This window comes from Cololabis saira, chromosome 9, assembly GCF_033807715.1.
Source record: "Cololabis saira isolate AMF1-May2022 chromosome 9, fColSai1.1, whole genome shotgun sequence".
Classification (NCBI taxonomy): Eukaryota; Metazoa; Chordata; class Actinopteri; order Beloniformes; family Belonidae; genus Cololabis; species Cololabis saira.
In genome coordinates this window covers 29,586,652-29,607,695 of record NC_084595.1, presented here as the reverse complement: position 1 = coordinate 29,607,695, position 21,044 = coordinate 29,586,652, and the positions used below count along the sequence as shown (strand labels likewise).

Below are 21,044 nucleotides of genomic sequence, written 5' to 3'. Positions count from 1 at the left end.
AATGAGTGCTTTGAAAAAGGTCTGTTGGACAACACAAGCCTTACCTTTGAATGAATTCAAGTGTACAGGCAGCCTCCTGTTGGTACTGTAGATTGCAGATGTAGTACACTGAAAACAGAGTAGCAAGACATGACCCTCAAGGCTGATCATCCAGCGTCCAGCAGTCACACGCTCTGTTCCACCTGAAACGTGAAATTAGAGTAATTTCAGAAAGCATCTTGACATGTATAAATATCTCTATTTGGAAGAACAGTCATGCTTTGCTGGGATATAGATAACTTTAAAATCTCATCTGATATGAAAAATACAGTATGTCACTTCACTGAACACATACCAAGCAGTATTAAACGAGGAGTCGAGGGTAGGGTGAGGGTCTTCTCTACATCAGCCACTGTTGCAGACATCTGTAGGGCACAGACAATATAAGTGTACGGAGCATATTTGTTCCATGAAATGAATTTTAAAATGGCAACAATTCAATGCAATAAAAATGAAGAAAGAAGAGAAACAAACCTAGGTCTCCAAGAACAAAGCTTGTGACAGAGAAATTGTTGGTCATAACATACTTTCAATATTTCTTAAACTTATGATTAAACTTGCTCTGCTAAAGTTAGTCTTTTGACGTTAGCTGTTAATGTTACCACTAAAGATATCCATGCAACTCAAACTCAACTCAACTTCCTTTTATTGCCACACGGCTAGGCCGGTGGAATTAGTTTCACAGTGCAGGTGGTAGCTGCAACAAAACACCACAGCAGTACAAAAAGACAGAACGTTTTCCAGAGGAAAAAGACAGAGTAATAACATGTGAATAACATGTCAATTCATGTGAAAATAGACAGAAACAGAGGACAAACTCCAAAATCCCCAAAATAGAGGCACAATAATGCTTCTAGCTGCAAACCAACCAAACAAAAAACTAAACAAAAAAACAATATGACTAACTTACCTACAATAATTATATTGTATGCTAAACAACACTGCTATACTGTCCTGCAAGCTTAGATCTACTGATAAAACACAGTTTAAAGATATATTGAAATAATTGTACAAGAGTAATCACCAGACAGATAAAAGATATTTCAACTTACCGTGTGATTTGCTCATAAAGTGCAGGATTCAGATGGATAATCCTCAAAAAGAAAGTCCAGAGATGGCTTCAACTGTTCTGCATGCCTCCTCTAAAAATGCAGTAGCGTTCTGTTGATTCAAACATCACTCCCAGAATGCAACGCTATTTACGGTATATTACAGTATTTTATGGGAAACGGCAAACTGCCTATCAATATTGCCCAGAATGCATTGTTTTCTACAGTATATTACCGTTTTAATGAGAAACAGTATGCTACTGTCAGAATTTGACTGTTTTTTTACAGCATTTATCTCTGTTACACTTGATGTTAAGATCACATAGCGTTTTTTTGTGTCATGCTGGAGGAGAATACCCATTCATTGCTTTATTTCCACGAGTAAAATAACTCAATTTCTATATGATGAATTATTTATAGTAAATAGCTGCTTATGATATTTGCGTTATCACCGCAGTTTTTACTACTAAAACCATTATAATACTGTTCTTAGTTTGTCTTGAACTGTGATCAGAGTTGTATGACTGCAGTCATGAGAGACACTACAGTTTAAAATTACACATCATTTGACTATTTTAATATAAAATAGGAATCAACACTGAAATTAACAAAAGAAAAACGAGTGAGCAAGTAAAAATGTACCGATTCAAATAATCAGCCGTCACTTTGAGGGGAGACAAAAGTGTACATAATCTGTGAATTAACAAACGACTTCTGATTATAAGTTTTGGTTCTATGAGTGATTGACAGAGAACTACTTGCTTTAACAATTTATCATATATTAAACACATTTCATTCATTCATTTCTCATTTCTAAAGTAGCAACCATTACCTAATCATAACTATATGAATTGCATTTAGGAGTTTCTAATTAGGAAGTGGTCAACTAGTAGTTACTTCCATAGTTATTCTTCTTTATCTTGCAATTTATTCTCAGAAAAAGTGTTACAAGGTTTTGTAGAAGAGGAAATTACCATCATGCAGTGACAAAGATGATGAGACTCAAAAGGGGAAAACATGAACCAGATGTAACAAAAAACTGAACCAGTGGTATCCCAGACTGTTTTTTGTCAAGATCACAGCTGTGTTTATTGATGAACAGCCCACGATTATAGATCTATTTATCTTAACCACAAACACTAGTCATTCAGTCTCTTTATGGCACCACACTGTTTCCTCAGGAATGAGAGGACTTCTTGTACATAAAGATCCAAAAACACTTAAGAAATAGCAGAAACCACTGAAAATGTGGAAACTGGCACACACGTGCACACACGTGAATTACCCCCCCCCCCAAAAAAAAAAAAGAAAAAAAAACACAAACACTAAATTCAGGACAGTGTCTGGGGAAATAAGGAAGCACTCGTTGCCCGTAGTCTGTCTCCTGATCTTTCAGACAGGACAGTGACTCTTTAAGAGTTTTGAGATTAAAGCTGACACTTTCATTATTTAATACCTGAATCAGTTGAACACAGGGCTTGTGATACAAACATGTGCTGTCTTATGGCCTGAACATGCAATTGTTAGTCAATTTTCTTGTTTTGTTTTGGGTTAAAGCAACATAAACACGTTTTTTTGCAGTTTTGAGTTCAGGGGGTCCCTCCTAAGATGTGGGTGCTGCATATCTAGCTTGGTCATGCTCTCGAATGATCTCCAGCAATTACTTTCTTGAGTCTCTTAGTCGCCCCTGCCATGATGTCCACGGTAGCTGTTTGAGCTAGTTTCATCGTTGTTATGTGACATGAAGCACAGTAGTCCCAGGAGACAGCCAGGACAGTGGTTCAAAGTTACTTTGGTGGTTTGTTTTTCTTTTTTTCCTTTTTTTTGGCGGGGGGTGGGGGGGGTTCCAGTAGCAGAGATGGGAGACAGTGAGAAAAACACGATGCTTCTTAAAAGTAAGCAAATATTGCTTCAGATGCCTTTGAAATTGTTTTTTTTTTTTTTTTTTGCTGTTTTAAGTCTGTTAGGGTTTTAGTTTAGCAGGATTTGTGAGTTCACGAGTTTACCCAAAGGGTTTGAGATCATGTGAGAGTCATGATGCGCAGATGCGGTAGTCTGCTTGTTTGAAGATATAGCTCTGCATGACTTCTTTAGAGAATTATACATAAAAAAGGATGAATGGTATCAAATAAAATAAACTGTGGGACTTCTAGACTGAAACTCTCCTTTTACATAGTTCAAATCTCTTCTGAAGATTGTTTACCTACAACCTCCACATGTTAATGTCAATGTATCGGTCAGAGCCGATTTATTTTGATTTATTTTGAAATTCATTGATTCTATAGGATTCTCATGTTTGCCAGCTTGAACTGTTGTGTGTGAATTGGTTTGGCTTACCTGCGGGTTTGCTGGTGGTATTTTACTTTTTTTTATTTATGTATTTCCTGTTTTTATTTTTAAAATGTTTGTGTGTGACTTCCTGTTGTTCCTGCCTCCTGCATGCCTAATTCCCGGCTTTCCTTGTTCCCTTTGAGTCTTTCAGTCTCTCTACCCATCTATCTGCCTGGTGTTCAGCTCTCCGTTTCACCTTGTGTTGCCTGTCAGTTTATATTTTGGGGGGTTTGGTTTTGGGTTTTCCTGTTCAGCAGTGTTCTTGGTAGAAACAGAAGGACTTTGTTATTTCTGTGTTCTGGTCTCCTGTATCTCCCGTGTCCTCCACACAAAAACCTTAGAGAACCTTGCATACGCTCACATAAAGTTAAAATGTCACACAAGGCGGGAAGCATGAAGCTGTAGGTGTTGTGAATAATGTACAAAAATGTCACCATCTGTGCTACCTGTGACAGTTTCTTCTTAAGTTTATTTGTAAAATATTCTGCCCTACACAAATCAGGACTTTTAACAACACAAAGCATACATTTTCACTGTTCTTTAACAAAAATACTATTTTTATATCCATAAATGATGGCAGAAATACGGAGGGGAACAGATACTTCGTTTTTCTGTTCAGAACAGATATCTATTATTTTTTATGGGTATTTGAGTTATTGTGGATAGTGTTTCCTCAGCTCCATAGACAGATGTAGCTTGAAACAGCTGCCAGCACAGCCAAATAAGTATGAGGTGAGAATACTGCCGTAATCAGCACTGGTGTGATTTATCTGCTGCACTCGTGCCTATATGACCGAATGCAACCAGAGGTTTGAACCGCTGAAACTGTGAGGCTGAAACTCTGTAATATGCATGTTGCACTTGAGAAAAATTATGTTTGCAGAGATTCAAAACTTTTTTTCATGCTTTCAAAACCTTTTCTTTCAGTTTCAGATTATGGCAGTATTCTCACTTCATAAATAAGAAGACACATTTTGATTATCTAACCACTAAAATTATTTGTTTTTAAAAGCAGAAGTTTGCTTTACTTTAACTTTAGGCGTGTATTCTGTGCAATCCAATGTTTGTGCGGTGATCGGAAATTTACGCTCAGAAAATTACCACCACTGTGACCATTTCTTTTTCTCAGAAGTTCTCATGATCTGCAGCCATTTTCACACTTTTGCAAAAAGATGGCAATTAGCAAGAAGTTGTTGAGTTACAGAATCTAATTGAAAGGTGACGTTTTTGAGTAAACTGAGGAAAGCTTTTGCAGAATGACTAGAAAAACTATCACAGATCTCACATATTCAGTTCATATTCAGCAGAACAATAATACTGTCTGTTGGTCTTTGTTCCTTACCAGATAACCGCTGCATGGACCGCCACTTCCTCTCAACGCGTGCAAAGCAACTGGTGGCCCTCGCCAGTTTCCCCGGAGCTGGTAACACTTGGGCTCGCCACCTCATAGAGCTCGCCACTGGCTTCTACACAGGCAGCTTTTACTTCGATGGCTCACTTTACAACAAAGGTACGCCTCAACATGTATCACAAGCATTACATTTTGTGTTCATATTTGAGAGTTAAATGAAATCCCCGTGGGATGGCATTGTTTCACAGGATTTAAAGGGGAGCGTGACCACTGGCGGAGTGGGAGGACAATCTGCATTAAGACACACGAGAGCGGCAAGAAGGAGATTGAAGCATTTGATTTGAGCATCCTCATGATACGAAACCCATACAAAGCCCTCATGGCAGAATTTAACCGCAAATATGGTGGGCATATTGGATTTGCCTCACAAGCCCACTGGAGAGGGAAAGGTAAGCAGCTCTGAAATCTGTGGCTCAGAGAGTATGCATTGAACTTTACAGGACAGCTGGCAGTGACATCAGTGGGACATGGCTGTGGAGTGGGGTGTTTGTGTCTTTGAAACCTGTGATAATCAATAAAGTGGAAGTAAAAATTAGCACAATGGGAAATAATAAAATAAAATAAAAATAATAAAATTACCCATCATGAAGAAATTGAGGAAATGCGGTTTCAGTTCTGTCAGTTTTTTTCCAGTGACGCTGATCACAATCTTCAGTAGATTGAGCCTGTGGTTCAATGTCCTGAATGATTTGTCACCAGTTACTTGGACTACCATCCCACTTTTAATTTGGAAATAACACTAAAATCGAAAATGTTCTCCTTGTTCACAGAAACACTTCCCAGTTTCACTGCAGACACTTAACAGTTGGACGTTCTTGTAGCATGAAAGACAACACTAGAGGTAAAAAAAAATCCCACGGATGACTTGCTGCATCAGCTTGTCGCTGTTCCCATTTGAGCAGTGTGTTACATAAAGTAGAAAGAGGCAAGGACAAAAATGGCCCCATTCCCAAAGAACGTGCATTTGCACGTAGGGGGGCTGGACAACTAATTTAGTTCCCTCCAGTCTTAATAAAAACTATGGGGAAGCTTTAAATTTACAATGCAAATTTGAGAAGAGTAAGATAATGTCCGCGTGGAAAATCGGCGGATTAATTCTCAGCCCCTCCATGTGTGAATTGAAAAATATTTATATAGTTCATTTACAAAAAGAAGCAAAGCACTATATGGGTGTGTTTGAGTGAATGAAAAACATATTGTCAAGCACTTTGTAGAACAGAGAAAGCTAAAAATGCACTGTATAAGGACTGAACATTTACAGTGTTCCTAAAGAAACAATTTGTCTCATCTATTTATTGTAAAAAAAATAAATAAAAAAGAGACGTGCACCATCAGAAAGCAAATGGATAGATTGACCAAACTGTTGATAATTTCTTTCTTTTTAATTGTTCAACTTTAGTGTGCTCAACGGTTTGTCACAGTGTTTTATACATGCATTCAAGGAAATGACTAGACTGTTATAGAAAGGGGATGGACCACCATCTCCTTCCAGAAAAGCTTCAATGCTCCTTAATATTGATTCTACAAGTGTCCAACATTATTCCAAATGATATTCCCTCATATTTTTGTATAATATAGAGCACTATCTCCGTTGTTGTTCCAAAATCTCTTAAGTTCTCTGGAGTGAGATCCACATCATGGTCATACTCATCTAATGTTTCTGTGACTGCTGCAATCAGGACAGAACGCAAGTGTATGTAATGACTTTGATAAGTGTGATCCTCCCTTCTCAGGGGTCTAGTGCACCCAAGCCATACAGGGAAAATGAGGCCGGCTCATACTTAGTACTTATTGCGTTTTGATCTTCACACCACATCCACCCACATTACAGTTTCTTGGTAACTATGGAAACTGGTTTTGTCTGGGCTGTGTAATGTCTCTCTCTGACTTTCAGAAATATTTAATTGATTTTCCAGGAGCTGGACAGTTGCAGACCCAGCAGTTGGCTCTGTTTGTGGGAACATCAGCAACATTTGGCCTTTTTTTAATGAATGTTTCCTCCCATTGCTGCACAAATGATGCAACAACGTGAGCACGGAGAAGGTCTTTGATAGCTGCCACTATCAAAGAGTGAATAGCTCCAGTCTGAGCATCAGCACGACTGAGCCACATATTTGGACTTAATAAACTCAGCTCCACCGGCAGACTGTCTGTCTCAGATGAGTATACAGATGCAGAATCAGCGGCTTCATAAAGTCAATACAGAAGGAAGTGTGGCTTATTTTGGTGGACATGTCATTTAAAAATGTACACTTAGTTAGTTTCATTGTGTTTAATAGTTCTTTATGTAGCATGAAAGACAAAAAAGGGGGGAACTAAATTCCACAGATAACTTGTTGTGTAAGCTCCACAGTATGGAATCTGAAGTTGATAAGCGTTGCATGACTACAGTACATCCGCTGAACTTCAGCTAAGGAGTTACTGCTATGTTGGTCTCTCTTTATTTTCAGTTCCAATTTCTCTTGAAAGGAGGAGGAAGTAAGATGCAATAAAAAATGTATCTACACATGTCCACCGTGTCTTGCAAAAGTTTGACTAACCATGATCAAAGTCTCTTTTACTGGGAATAGTTAAAATCTTTTCAATTCCATCTGTACAATTTTGAAGTAAAACAAAACACAAAAACAGCTTTGTTCTGATAATCAACATCCACAGCTCTCCTTAGAGGCTAACACTTTAGTTTAAATAAATAGAGAAAGGTTGAGAGAAAATAACTCGTGTTGCTATTTCCTTGGTTATATAATGTTAAAAAATGGCAATTAAAATGCAAGTCCAGGCCTTACTTCCCTTTCTTATGGTTGTCAAATATTAGTCATTTTATTAAATGAGAAAAGGACGATCTGCATTTTTCTAATCAGCTACAAAACAGCTATAGAGTAATCTGAGGCTGTTTTCTGAGCACTTTTACACCGTGAAGTAAAAGTCCTAAAAAGCAGCCAAACATCGCTCTTACTTTTACGATCCCCCTCAGCACATGTGGTATTTACACAGAAATGTATGTTATGAGATGTTTACAAAAATGATTGGAATCAAACTTGACCTTCATCCTCTTTTTGAATGTGATGATCTTAGATATAAAAGGATTACTAGTTTTAATTATATTTCACATTTCAGTCCTGAATACCAGACTATTTAGACACCGTTTTGAATTTGAATGCCATTCCTATTTGTTTGAATTTAAAAATGTAAAATATGTGCTATTTGATGCAGACAGTAAGTAGAACATGAGTGGAATACAGCAAAAGTCAGAGGATGTCTTTTAATCCTATGTTTGTGTAAAAGAAACGACATTAAAATCCTCTGAATGTAGTAAGTCTTTGTAAAAGGTAAATACAACCACTGACAATTGACAACATAACTTATTTCATGGTGCCATCAGTCATTTGAAAAAAAGAAGCCAAAAAGAAAAACCTTTATATTTCAGTTGGGTTTCGACTTTGACCAGGCCAGTTTTATTTTTCCACACATGATGCAGGTCAACAAAATGTTCAGAGAAGACAAACACAAAAATGTTCTTCCACAGGAAATTATATTGACCAGGATTTACCAGACTCTAGTGGTGGTGTATTTTCCAGAGATATAACAAAATATCATGTAAATTCATAAATCACCTCTTCAGTTTTAGTCAACAAATAAAGGTGTCATGAATACAATACCCATTTAACAATTGAGCTCCTGGATTCCACAGTCATGCGCTGGGCTTGTCTTACAGCCAGCAGCACATGGGATTTGACCAGTAGGGGAAAATGGATTCAGTTGAATAGAAGTTAAATAATGTAATAAAATAACAAAATGCCTGTAAAAAGTGGAAGATTAAAAGAGTGTGGGTTTTTCTGCAACACAATAGTAACAGACCTAAAAATCCACAATGGATTATGTCAAGAGGCACTGGCTGAAAACCGTGCCACAGTCTTAAATATAAGTCCTTATCACAGACTTAAGACATAAATCTGTGCATAGACCTCAAAGGAGCCGAGCATTCAAGACAGCCCAAGAAGCTCTCAAGGCTGGGTTTTTAGAGGAAATACTGGCCAAAAAATAAAAATCCCCCAAACAACAAATCAGAGACTTGTACTTGGCTAACCGAGGGAGTTTACCAGATGTGATTAAGACAGAATTGCTCAAATGTTTTGCTTTGGGCTTATTTCCTTTTTTGTGTGAAATGAAGAAAATGTGAGATTTGCTGAAATATTTCATGTAAATATTTGAGTGGATGTGTTTTAGAACTCAGGTTGTATTTTGGTGAAGTACCTATTCACAGTAACGGAAATTTTGACCACGCCAGTACATATTAAAATTGCCTCAGTCATTGGTTTTTGAGACGGGGCTGAGTTCTCAGCAGGCTTTAAACTTTAATGGCAGCCACTCCCAGGAGTGAGGGTGCACTCTAATGCAGCAGAGATCCTGCCAGCTGCTGCGTCTCTGGGCCAGTAGATTACCAATGAGAAAAGTAGGAAGGCTGTAGTTTGACTGATAACCAAGAATGTGCATTAAACTGTCCAAACAGGTCAGAAATTACCTAATATTAGCTGCCACCAATTGCGCAAGACTTCACAGGCAAAATGACATCAGCAATTGCTGTCATGCCCCTCGTTTCCTTTTCACCCCACCACCACCACCACCACCACCCCTATGGACTCTATTTTTTTGCCTTTTTTTTAAATTTTGTATAATGAAATGCTACGTTGTGCTAAACTATAGCGTAATGTGTTTTATTAAATGACTGTCAGGTAGATCAGGTAAATTGTGTACTTGTTTTTGCTCCAAAATACTTCCTTATAGTTCAAATGTTTATTTCAAGTGCAAGCACAACAAGCTAATTGAAAGAGGGTAAATGTTTTTCTCCATTACTTTAAGCAGTGGCGCCCACATAACCCTCTTAATTCACCTCTGTGCTCTCCTTTGCTCTGCAGAGTGGCCTGAGTTTGTGAAAAACTACGCCCCTTGGTGGGCTTCCCACACATTGGACTGGCTGACTTACGGGAAGAAAGTCAACGTGGTCCATTTTGAAGACCTCAAGAGGGACCTGTTCTCCAAGCTCAAGGGCATGGTCCAGTTTTTGGATTTAAACGTTTCAGAGGATCGCTTGCTCTGTGTCGAGGGCCAAAAGGATGGAAACTTCAAGCGTTCGGGGCTACGTAAGCTTGAGTATGACCCATACACTCCTGAAATGAGAGAGAACATTGATAAACTGATCAGAACAGTAGACGGCGCCTTGAAGAAAAGAAATATATCTGGAATTCCAGCAGAATATATGCCAAGATGATAAAAGTCATCCCTTTGTTTGTTTGTTTGGTTTTTTTTCCCCTTCTTTAATTAAGCTACTTTTGTCAACGGACTCTGCACCTAGGATTACAAGACTTGCATATTGAATCATTTTCTCTCATGTGTAGTAGTTTAAAGTTGTAGTGAGAAAACCTCTGCCTCTTCTTTTTTTTTTTTAAAACCTCTTTTGATTTTTTCTTTGATTTTCTGTTAAGCTTCACGCATTCACACACAAAGCAGCTTTAACTGGGAAGGTTTGTGTTTTTCTCTTTTGCTCAATGAAAAGCACTTATTACTCTGCTCTATGCACATGCGCTGTGTAGGCATGTGCACATGCCTTAATACCAAGAAGATACAATAGCTATTACCACAGAGAGCCTCATCTGACTGTACAGTCATTTGTTGACTGTGTGTGTGGTGGTGGTGGTGGGGGGGGGGGATTTAACCCACAAGATGTGATACAATACTTTTGTACGAGCTTATTTCATGCAAAAGAGAAATAACTATTTAGAGAAAATGAATACACTTTTCTGCTGCCATCACATTTACACAACTGTTTTGTCTATGAAGTTATCTGAAACTTTGTCTCATCAGAACATAGAAATGCTTCATGTAGAGCACGACTACCAGATGATGAGGATGACACGGTGTGTTTCCATGTTGTCTTAATTTATTCACCTGACTCATGTTTTGTCGATCAAGAGATAAAGGATTCAATTTTTTGTTAATCAATGAAATGAATAGTCACTTTTGAAGGCACTGACCCAAGGAAAGAAGAATTAATGTTTTCAGCATTTATTTATGTCCAGGTTACAAACATTGTAAAAAGAACCGATGCAAAAATCACTTCACTGTGCAACACTTTCCCCAAAGATCGCAGAAAAAGTAGATGTTAAGGATATGTTGGTTGAAGGCTACCTGTAGTTATGTGATTGTTGTAGATTTATTTTAACATTCAGCCATACTGAGTGTGTTGTATTGATTTGTTGTAACAAAGGCTTTGAATCTGTTAAGAGACATAGCCTTTTTACAAAAGTTGACACAATTTCAATGAAATAACTGTGACATGCTTTGGTCAAAACATACAAACCCCTCTTTCGATTGCTTTCAGCTGTAGTTCAGTCATACTGATTCCTCTTTAAGGCACAGTCTTGTCACAAATAATAATTTAACTGGTCTAGGATGAAAAAAACACTACATAGCAGATGGGAATGCTGAAGCAAGCCAATGGCTTGAGTAGTTAGTCATGATCTCCTTCACATATTGACTCAATAAACCCAGAGCATCCTGTCAATCCATTCCTGTGTTTTACATTTTCAAATGCCAACATTAGGTATACAATTTAAGTTGTATGAAATTAAAAATGAGTAAAGTAAGAGTTTGGACTTCATACTTCCGAGATACATTTAATGTGACATGATTTAAAGTTGCAGGTGGAGATACAGATGGTGAAGTTGGATATTTCTAGTCTGAGCTAGGTCTGTGATTTAACAGTTAAGGCATATTTTCAATCTCACAGGTGGCCCCATTCAAACTGACAGTGTTGTGTTGAGTCAATAGTCATTTCAAACACCAAATATAGGCTAAAGGACCAGGATTTTTTTTTCTTAAACATAATATGTCTCCTTTAAAAGCTTGTGATGATTAAATTGTTCCCTGTTCAATAATATATCTTAACAGCACATTTTTTTGACGGTACTCTGTATGCCCTGTCATATCTTTAAAGGTAAGAGAATATGTATCTGACTTATTAATATAGAAATAAATAATAATAATAGTAGTAACAAAATACCCAGGTGACTGAATGAGGGCCAGAAAACATGAACTTCCACTTTCTGTATAATATGAATATATTTTTATAGTGTGTGCTGACACATCAGAAATATTTGTAATGCAAAAAGCAAATTGGACAAATGTCTCTATTTTTAACATATGCTTTAAACTTTATTGGCTCTTGTTTTCATTGACAAGCTGGTACCTCCTTGACAAGTGTCACTTCTGAATGTATTTTCTATGGACTGAATGTAATGTAATGAGGCCCAATAAAAGATTAAATTAAGTTCCATTTTCTGCTGTTTGGTGACAGAAAAATATATACTGTACGTAAACACTATAGGGTTGTCTACTCTTAAAATTATCAAGCTATGCAACAAGTAACACCTAATTCTTTGATATGTAAAAGAACCTGGCCTATTTTACATGTTACCGCCTGTCATCTATTTAATAATTCATTGATATTTCTGTATTATAATAATTCAGTCATTTTGAACGAATCAAAGGAGAAGCAAATAAACTTTCATTTGTCACAAGGTTTCAGTTTGATGGCTGATAGCATTTTTTTTGTTGTTGTAACATTTATTCTGTCCAAATTAGACGTAAAAACATTCAGAAGCTTTATTTTAACTGAAAACATCTCCTATAACAGATTGATGTTATAAGATGTTAAAATCATTCCTCCATGTTGACATGTAATACGTCTCAGAGTTGCTGAGAGGTCAAGACCTCTGAGTAACTGCAAATGCAGTACTGAAATCATGAAGGGGATGGACGTGTTGAGAAACCACCCTGTCAGCAGAGGTTCCTAACACACAGAGGAAACAGCTCAGATGTGTCATCACTCGTCTCTGGCCACGATCAAGTCAGCAGCAGAGGACAGTGCGCTTGGTATGGTTTTCATTATAATATCAGACATTATTTACATTTTTAAATATTTAAATTTTGAAAACTGCTTTCAAATTATGTTTAGTTTGATTATAGTTCTAACATGTTTAATGTTTTCCTTTTTTTTCACAGACATTTCCAAGAAAAAAGTCAAAATCAAAATGGAAATGGGAGACAATTTCTACGATGGTGATTACAACTACACTGATGAAACCACTATCGCTCTAAAAGACGACTTCGTTTTTCAGCACCAATCCTCTTCCCAATGCTTCAAGCAAGTCATTTGTGTGTCTTTGATGGTAATCAACCTAATCATTTTCCTGCTGGGTTTCTGTGGAAATGCTTTGGTCATCTGGATCTCTGGCTTCAAGATGAAGAGGACGGTCAACACCACGTGGTACCTGAGCCTTGCCATCTCTGACTGCGTCTTCTGTGCTTTCCTGCCTTTCAACATAACCCAGACGGTGATGGAGGACTGGGTCTTTGGATACTTCATGTGCAAGTTTGTCTCTTTTGTAATGTTCCTCAACATGTTCAGCAGCATCTTCCTCCTTGTTGTCATCAGTGTTGACCGCTGTGTGTCGGTCATGTTTCCGGTTTGGGCCCAAAACCAGCGCACCATTCAAAAGGCATCAGTTGTGGTTGTACTGGTTTGGCTTCTAGCCATTGGACTGAGCATTCCCTCAATGATTTTTCGGGACGTTAATGATCATATGGGTAGGACCTTTTGTTTCAACAAGTACACGTTATACCCACATAGTCACAAGATTGTTGCACTGATCCGCTTCCTTGCAGGCTTTGTCGTCCCTTTCCTGATCATTATCATCTGCTACTCCATCATAATCTCTAAACTTCGAAGCAACAGGTTAACAAAATCCACAAAACCCTTCAAAGTGATGACTGCACTCATCGCTGCTTTCTTCATCTGCTGGCTGCCCTACCATGTGTTCATACTGCTTGAGCTGAACCACGAAAACTATGACCATAGCATTTTGACCACTGGGCTCAAAGTAGGCACGTCTTTAGCAGCAGCAAACAGTTTCCTGAACCCTGTGTTGTACGTTTTCATGGGCAAGGATTTCAAGCAGAAGTTCAAGAGCTCTCTGTTCTCAAAGATGGAGAATGCAATGGCAGAGGAAGGCCGCACTATCAGCCGATACCTGTCCAGGTCCAGCTCCGTGGACGGCAGAGCTTCCACCCACATTTAGGGTCTCGACGTGAATCTCAAAACTGTTTCATTTCGTGTGGTAATAGGCCACCAAAAATACACTTTTAAAATGTGAATTTACAGATGATTTATATGTCATTTTTCCCAAAAACGCATTCCGTGAATCTAAAATCTAATTCATTTTCAAATATAATTGCAACTCAATTGCATCTCCATGTTGCAATGGAGGTTCGGTTGTTATCCAGTTCATTCAGTTTGCAGGTAATTGTTTATGGAAATTTGCCGTTCCTTTTAACTGCTGTACATAGAAGTCTTTTAGTTGAAAAATATTTAGTTTGTAAAATATGAGCTATATTTTGTGATAGTGAACATGAAATGATAAATGGATTTTCATCATATTGTCTGAAAATGCAGACTCAACACAATGACTGTATTCATGAGCAGAAACGGTGGAAAGCATTACATTCCTCATATGTTCACTGATTGTTAATAGATACATTTATGAATCCACTGTGGTCTTTAAATGCAATCATTTTTTTTTTCATTTATGAAATATTGAAGAGAGAAGAAACATATATAAGCAGATATGTTCCTCAGTTGGATTAAATTGTTCATTTTTGCCTCAAAGTTCTCAGACCTGTTTAAAGTAAGCAACACATTTACTGCCAGTCAGTTTCTTTGTGCTTTGATCCACTTTTTAACAGTAATTTGTTGAGCTGATGAAGAAACTTCATAGAAACTTTGTACTAATATAGTTATGTTATTAGTGATTAACAAAAAACAAACTGGTGAATGGACCTGTACATATGTAATTTTATGTATGAATGTGTGAAATAAATTAATTAATTGGGAACAAACTCTTTGACATATTGTCTGGCTCATCTACAATGCGGTTTTGAACCTAGGTTTTTTCAGTAAGTGATCACTGGTTAAAAATGCATTTTATTGGCATTCTGTGTGGTTTAGGAAAACTCAAAGATGTCAGGCACAAGTTAGTTAAGAAGTATAAAAACACCAGGAAATGTTCTTTTCTCATCTGTTGTCAACAAAGTTGTTACCAAACATCAGTATTTCATGCAGCTTCTCATGATTTAATTGTTCAGTTCATATTTCACTCATTTAAATAGTGTTTTCCTTTCAAATGGAAACCTTGATCAAAGACACAGGGGGTAAGCAGTACATTTAAAAAATGAAAAAATAAAATGACATAAGACAAACAGAAAAAGAAAAAAGACAAAAAGGGGAAGGGAGGCACGAGAATCTGATTAGGGTTGACATATAACTAAACTGACAAAACAAAGGGGTGTCACTGACCACACAACGGGAAGAAGAAGCCTGAGAAATCAACTCAAGTGTCTTAAATTCAGTTCAGTTTGTGGGTATAGTGGCCGCTTACGAGAAAAGTCATATTAAGGCACCTTAGACGGAAAGAAAACAGGTTTATTTCAGTCCAATGAAAGAGTTAAAACAACCCTAGGTCTTTTATTCGATAGTCCATCCATCATCATCTTTGTCTCCATCATTAGGTTTCTTTTAGCCAACACTGTGGTCTGCCATCAATAATGACCACCTCCTTTTCTACTTGGTGGTAATTCACAAACGTTAGTAACAACCTACACAAATATTCTGAACACAGTAATCATTGTTGCTGCTCAACTTAAGGTTTATTATAATAAAACTTAAACTTAAACTTTATTTATTTGTATAGCACCAACTCATGCAGTGTAAGTGCAACTCATGGTGCTTTACATACAAAAATAAAATAACAATCAAAAGTACAATTTAAAACATCCCATACGACCCCACCCCCCACCCCCCACACATCCACACACCCTCACTCACACTCATATACATGTGCATACACTCACACGCCCACACACACACACACACACACACACACACACACAGTAAGTGGACTGGTGACATGGCTTAGCACTAACGATCCAGGTGAGGAAAACACTACCTATGGGTGGCCGTCCACACCGAGAGGCTCCACCGGCCATGACCACAAGGAGCATCGCCACAGAGACCCCCCCAACCCGGACAGACCAGGACAGACCCCACACAGAAGGTGGAGTCCCACCCCCAGCTACCCAGGCCTGAGGGACCCCCATGACGACACCCCCATGGGCGGAGCAGACACACCTCCCAGTGTGGACGACCCCCCTGAGGAAACACTGGAGCTAAAAACTAAAGGATTAAAAGAAAGTAAAAAAATGCCTAAAAAGTGTAAAATTTTAGAAAAATCTATACAAAACTTAAGATGAATAATAAATAACATAAAATACAAAGTCACTAAAATGGATTAAAGGTTTAAAGATAATAAAAAAGATAAAAAAAAAAAAAGTAAATACAATAGATACAATAAATAGCTGAAAAGACTAGATAAATGAGATCAGATAAAAGCCAAGCTAAAAAGGTGTGTCTTGAGCCTCCTTTTAAAAATATCAACGTTCTCTGCGGTCCTGAGGTTCTCTGGCAGGCTGTTCCATAAAGAGGGGCCATAATGGCTGAATGCAGCCTCACCGTGGGTTTTAGTCCCGGTTCGCTGCTGCTGTCATGAATAAATATTATTGCACTAAGCCACAAAATCCAAGATGCCATTAGCATCTATAGCCCCTTTAAGACATGTACCATCCTTCATATCAAGATTGAGTATGTTGGCATCATAACTGAATGGGTACCCAAGTGCTTTCAGAAAAGCATTACAAATATTTCAAAAGAACTTTCACTTGTCCCTGGCACTAATGACTGGCTGCAGAATCAAACTGAATCTTATCTATCTGACAGATTCCAGTTTGTTCATGTTCATGAGGTTTCTTCAGCTGAGGGTATGCTATGGTGTCCCACAGGCTTCTGTGTTATGGCCAATCTTGTTCAGTTTATATCTGCAGCCCTTGGGAAGTTTTATCCAAAACCATGGCATTAATTTTCATTGCTATGCTGATGATACGCAGCTGTATTTGTCTATGAAGCCAGATGAAACAGAACTGTTAGCCAAACATCAGGCATGTCTTAAGGACATCAAGGACTGGATGTCCATTGTCCACTAATTTTTTGCTTCGAAATTCATCTCCGGCTGATCCAAAATCCATCAGCGCGAGTTCTGTAATCAACAAGAGACACCACGTCTCTCCAGTGTTAGCCCCCCTCCATTGGCTCGCTGTAAAACTTAGAATCCAATTCAAAACTCTGTTACTTGAGTATAAAGTCCTAAATGGCTTAGCTCTGCGAAATTTGCAAGACATAATAGTACCATAGGTTCCTAACAGAGCTCTCCGTTCTCAGAGTGCAGATTTACTCGTAGTTCCTAGAGTATCCAAATGTAGATCTGGAGGACAGGCTACTGCTATCAGGCACCGTTACTATGGAACCAACTTCCAACTTGGGTTAAGGAGGCTGACACCACCTCCACCTTTAAAACCAAACTTAACACATTTCTGTTTAGTAAAGCCTATAGTTAGTGTAATATTGAATGTGTTAGGTCCAGTAGTCATAGCTGCAGCTATAGAACAAGACTAGAGGAGACTCGTCTTAAACATAGCTTCATTGTACACATGCTTCTATAAACCTACGCTGCAGGGGGACACCAACATGATCCACTGAGCGGTGCCCCTCACCCTCCTTCTTTTTCATAACCATCATTGTTCTCCATTGTTTTTGTAGTTTGTTGTGCTGGTCTGCCCCCTCCTTTTCTCTTCCGTACATGTTTGCAGGCCAGAGCCTCCAGAGCTGCATGACCATCTCAGTGTCTGCTGTTACGTGTTTATATAGTCGTCTCTATAGTACACCAAACATCAGTAATATGTAGAACTCTAAGTTGTCTTGCTAACGGATAATTAATACTAATATTTCTTCTCTGACAATATCTGTGCCTCTCCTCTCTCTCTATTCTTCATTCTCTCTTTCTCTAGCCCCTTTTTTCCCCAGCTCTACCCAGCTGCCCTTTGTGATCCAGGTCCTGCTCAAGGTTTTTCCTTCCCACTGTTTGAGTTAAGGTTTTTCTCCCACTGGGGAGAATTGCTCAGTGGTCATGGATCATGATCTGGAAGTCGGACACCATTTGTCAAAGTCAACTTGTTAAGGTAAGATTCGTGATCTTTAGTTGATAATCCCCTTGCATAGCTTGACATGCTGTTCATCTCCGCCGTACTTCCGTTGCCAAAATGCGCGCGCATACGTTTTACGTCATCATTGTTTACAAACACAAAAAGGGTCTATGGCTCTCTGCACCTAGAGGCAACTTGTATTGTAATAGACACTATATAAACAAAATTGAAATGAATCTCTTGTTTCACCTCTAAACTTGGTAACACTTTTTTTTTCTTTTTTCAAATATGACAATAAAGTTAAGAAGTGAGGTTTTTTGGTTGGTATTTCTAAAAAACTTGTTCTGACTCCATGTACGGGTCTTTCTGTGTGGAGTTTGTGTGCTCTGCACTTCCATGGGTTTCCTCCAGGTCCTCCACCTTCCTCCCACAGTCCAAAAATATGTATGTCAGGTTAACTGCAGATTCTAAATTGTCTGTAGGAGTGTGTTTGAGTGTGTGTGGTCACTTGTCTATATGTGGCCCTGCGATAGACTGGGAACCTGTCCAAGATGTTGTGTTGGAGAATTTATTTTCTTTCTTCTGTCAGTTTTATGGTGAATTCCCTCAGTTCAGACCAGTATTGTGTCTGTGCCATTTGGGTGTAGGTATCTTACACTACTGCAAAGATGTTTTGAGAATTGCATGTTATTTTGTCTAAAGAGCACCCAGCTCTATTCTGGCAAAACTGCTGTATTAGTGACTCTCTTTGTCATTCTTCATTAGCCTTTCAAAGATGTAAGTTTGACCTTTTTTAATGCAAAAGATAATAATAATAAAAAAAAACCTATCTGGAGCCATATTGCCAAGTCTTTATTTTAGAGTGCTATTATATTTTTTCAGTCTTACTCAGATTGCAATCACCTAGTGGTGTGTTTATAAAGAGATAGTAGATATTTTTTCCACAATAGATCTCCACCTGCTTTTCACCAGAAGAGAACTGAGATAGGCTCCAGCAGATCCCTGTGCCCCTGATCAGAGATAAGCAGGTATAGATAATGGATGGATGATAATACAATTATTGGCTTTTGATAAAGCCAAACGAGTGTAATAACAGGCCTGATACCTTACAGATTGAATCATGTGGTTGTTCTGCTTCACTGACTTACCGTATATGTCTGCAGTGAAGTGTGTTTTTCTCTTCACTGTGAGAAAGTAGCGGCAGGAGCAGATGCAGGAAGAAGAAACACAGATGGCAGAGTTAACCAGATTGGAAAATTATTTAAGAGAGGAGGGTAGCTTATTGAATATGACACAGAGCTTCTGATCCTTAAAAACATACTTTTCTCAAGGGTGATGGACAGGCCATGTTTACACAAATAGAAATGATGGAACCCAGAAAGTTGCTGCATTTTTTTTTTAAATGAAGCTTTCTAATTTCATGTGACACAAGTCAGACGTGAAAAAAAGGAGTCCAAAAATAAGCTCTCTCTTTTTACTTTCTCAAGCTTGTTTTTTATCAAACACAAATCAGGGACACATCTGTTCCAGCTGAGGCGCCTTTTTGTGCTTTCTTCAGTGCAATCTCGGGTCCCGCAGGGAACATTTTGGAAGCCTGTTGGGAGGGATTTGGGAGATGATGTTTACCCACATGAGAATCATATCTCCTTGTTTAAAGACTTTAGTTAGCGTGGTACTTGCCGTCCTCTCCAAAAACGGTGGATTTTTCTGGCCATGTCTTTTCCTAAAAAGGATGGGTGGTGGGAACCTCTAGTGAATTAATGTCTCCTCACTGATAGCAAAATATGAGTGAATCAACGTTGAAATGTGGTTAGCCAGAAACATTGATTCCATGTTCAAGCCACATTGTAGCCTGGTCCGCGACCAACAGAATACGTTGACTCAACATTGATTACACGTTGGCATTATAATTGGATGATTGATTAATGGTTGATCCACCATTAATTGTCGACCTTCACCAAGAATCAACTTTTTTGATCATAATTTAACATTGATTTAACATCTTTTGCTATCTGGGCTCGGTTGAGAACTACCTTGTGACTTGTTTAACTTTGGCCTCCACACTTAGCCGTTATCTTTTTAGCTTCCTGTTGTAATTTGAAAGTTTAAGTCCTCTGGTGACAGTTCTGGTTTCTTCTCTTCCATGCTTTGTGCAATGCTATTAGTCTGAAATTAAATGAAATTGTTTGATCAATCCTTCCTCTATTGTCTCCTTCAATTGGGTCCTCTTCCACTAAAATGTGACATAAACATTATATCAATGTAAAAGTTTGGATCGCCTCGTTGATTTTGAAAATGGATTTTCTGTGCCACTCTTGTATCCCGACAGCTTGCCCTCCACCAATAAATTCAGTTTCAAATTCAGTTCAGCTGCAGCTATAAGCCAACATTTCCAGATAAAACAAACATGTCAAAGTTTCTACAGTAGGCAAGTGTAGCACCAACTGGCCAGAGCTCATCTGGCAGAAATTCCTGGTGCAGACATTTTGGAGTAGCTTTGGATCGCAATCAGCAGCAAAAGTATGTGACAAATATTGTTTAAAGAGAACTAGACAAACCTTCTGTGACGTCAGCCATATGTTTCTGAGGGGTGGGTTTGAAGCCCAGTTTTCAGAACTCTGGTAGTCGCCATCCTGGCAAGGCTAACTCTGCCCAACCAGCTGAGGCATCTGAACCACGGCAGGGTGACTGCAGCCACAGCCAGGGTCCAAAAGTGACCCAAAATAAACACGAACGGGACACATCATTCAAAGAATTGCATGTTTTCGAGTTTCCACGCTGTGTATCTTTTTCAAAAGCAGATTTTTCATTTTAAATGTATTCTATTTTCTATTAGCTTTTTCCTTTAAGGACCAATTCCTTTCTTGAAATACAAAAAAAAACCCTATTTGTTTTTTTTCCTTTGGTTTAGTTCCTAGGACTAAATTACCCCCATACTTGGCCTGAAATATAAAAATGTACTGGATGTACATGAAATGAAGTCGAGAAGAAAAAACATGAACTTCAGTTCATTCTATCAAAACTGAAAGGATGAACATAAATGTATGACTTACTATGTTCATTTCCACTGT

The 21,044-nt window shown here is 38.3% G+C and overlaps 2 protein-coding genes across 2 annotated transcripts in view; both read left to right on the top strand.

Annotated features, from left to right (window-relative positions):
* wscd2 (WSC domain containing 2) overlaps positions 1 to 10,269 on the top strand; it is a 42,457-nt gene extending 32,188 nt beyond the window's left edge. Inside the window, exons 7-9 of the mRNA XM_061729142.1 lie at positions 4,765 to 4,929; positions 5,019 to 5,219; positions 9,744 to 10,269. Coding sequence (XP_061585126.1) covers positions 4,765 to 4,929; positions 5,019 to 5,219; positions 9,744 to 10,096 — 719 coding nt within the window. The 3' untranslated portion in view covers positions 10,097 to 10,269. The remainder of the gene's footprint in view (positions 1 to 4,764; positions 4,930 to 5,018; positions 5,220 to 9,743) is intronic.
* Positions 10,270 to 10,540: 271 nt separating this feature from the next.
* Positions 10,541 to 14,766, top strand: cmklr1 (chemokine-like receptor 1). Its single transcript, XM_061729141.1, has 2 exons — positions 10,541 to 12,759; positions 12,889 to 14,766. Exons 1-2 carry the CDS (start codon positions 12,702 to 12,704, stop codon positions 13,962 to 13,964), a joined length of 1,134 nt encoding a protein of 377 aa, XP_061585125.1. The 5' UTR covers positions 10,541 to 12,701; the 3' UTR covers positions 13,965 to 14,766.
* The last annotated feature ends 6,278 nt before the right edge of the window (positions 14,767 to 21,044 follow it).

Excerpts from the sequence above, each read along its gene's own strand:
- cmklr1 (XM_061729141.1), top strand. The coding sequence starts at position 12,702 with ATGTGTCATCACTCGTCTCTGGCCACGATCAAGTCAGCAGCAGAGGAC. Across the intron at positions 12,760-12,888 it reads AGCAGAGGACAGTGCGCTTG|ACATTTCCAAGAAAAAAGTC; the intron begins GTATGGTTTTCA and ends TTTTTTTCACAG.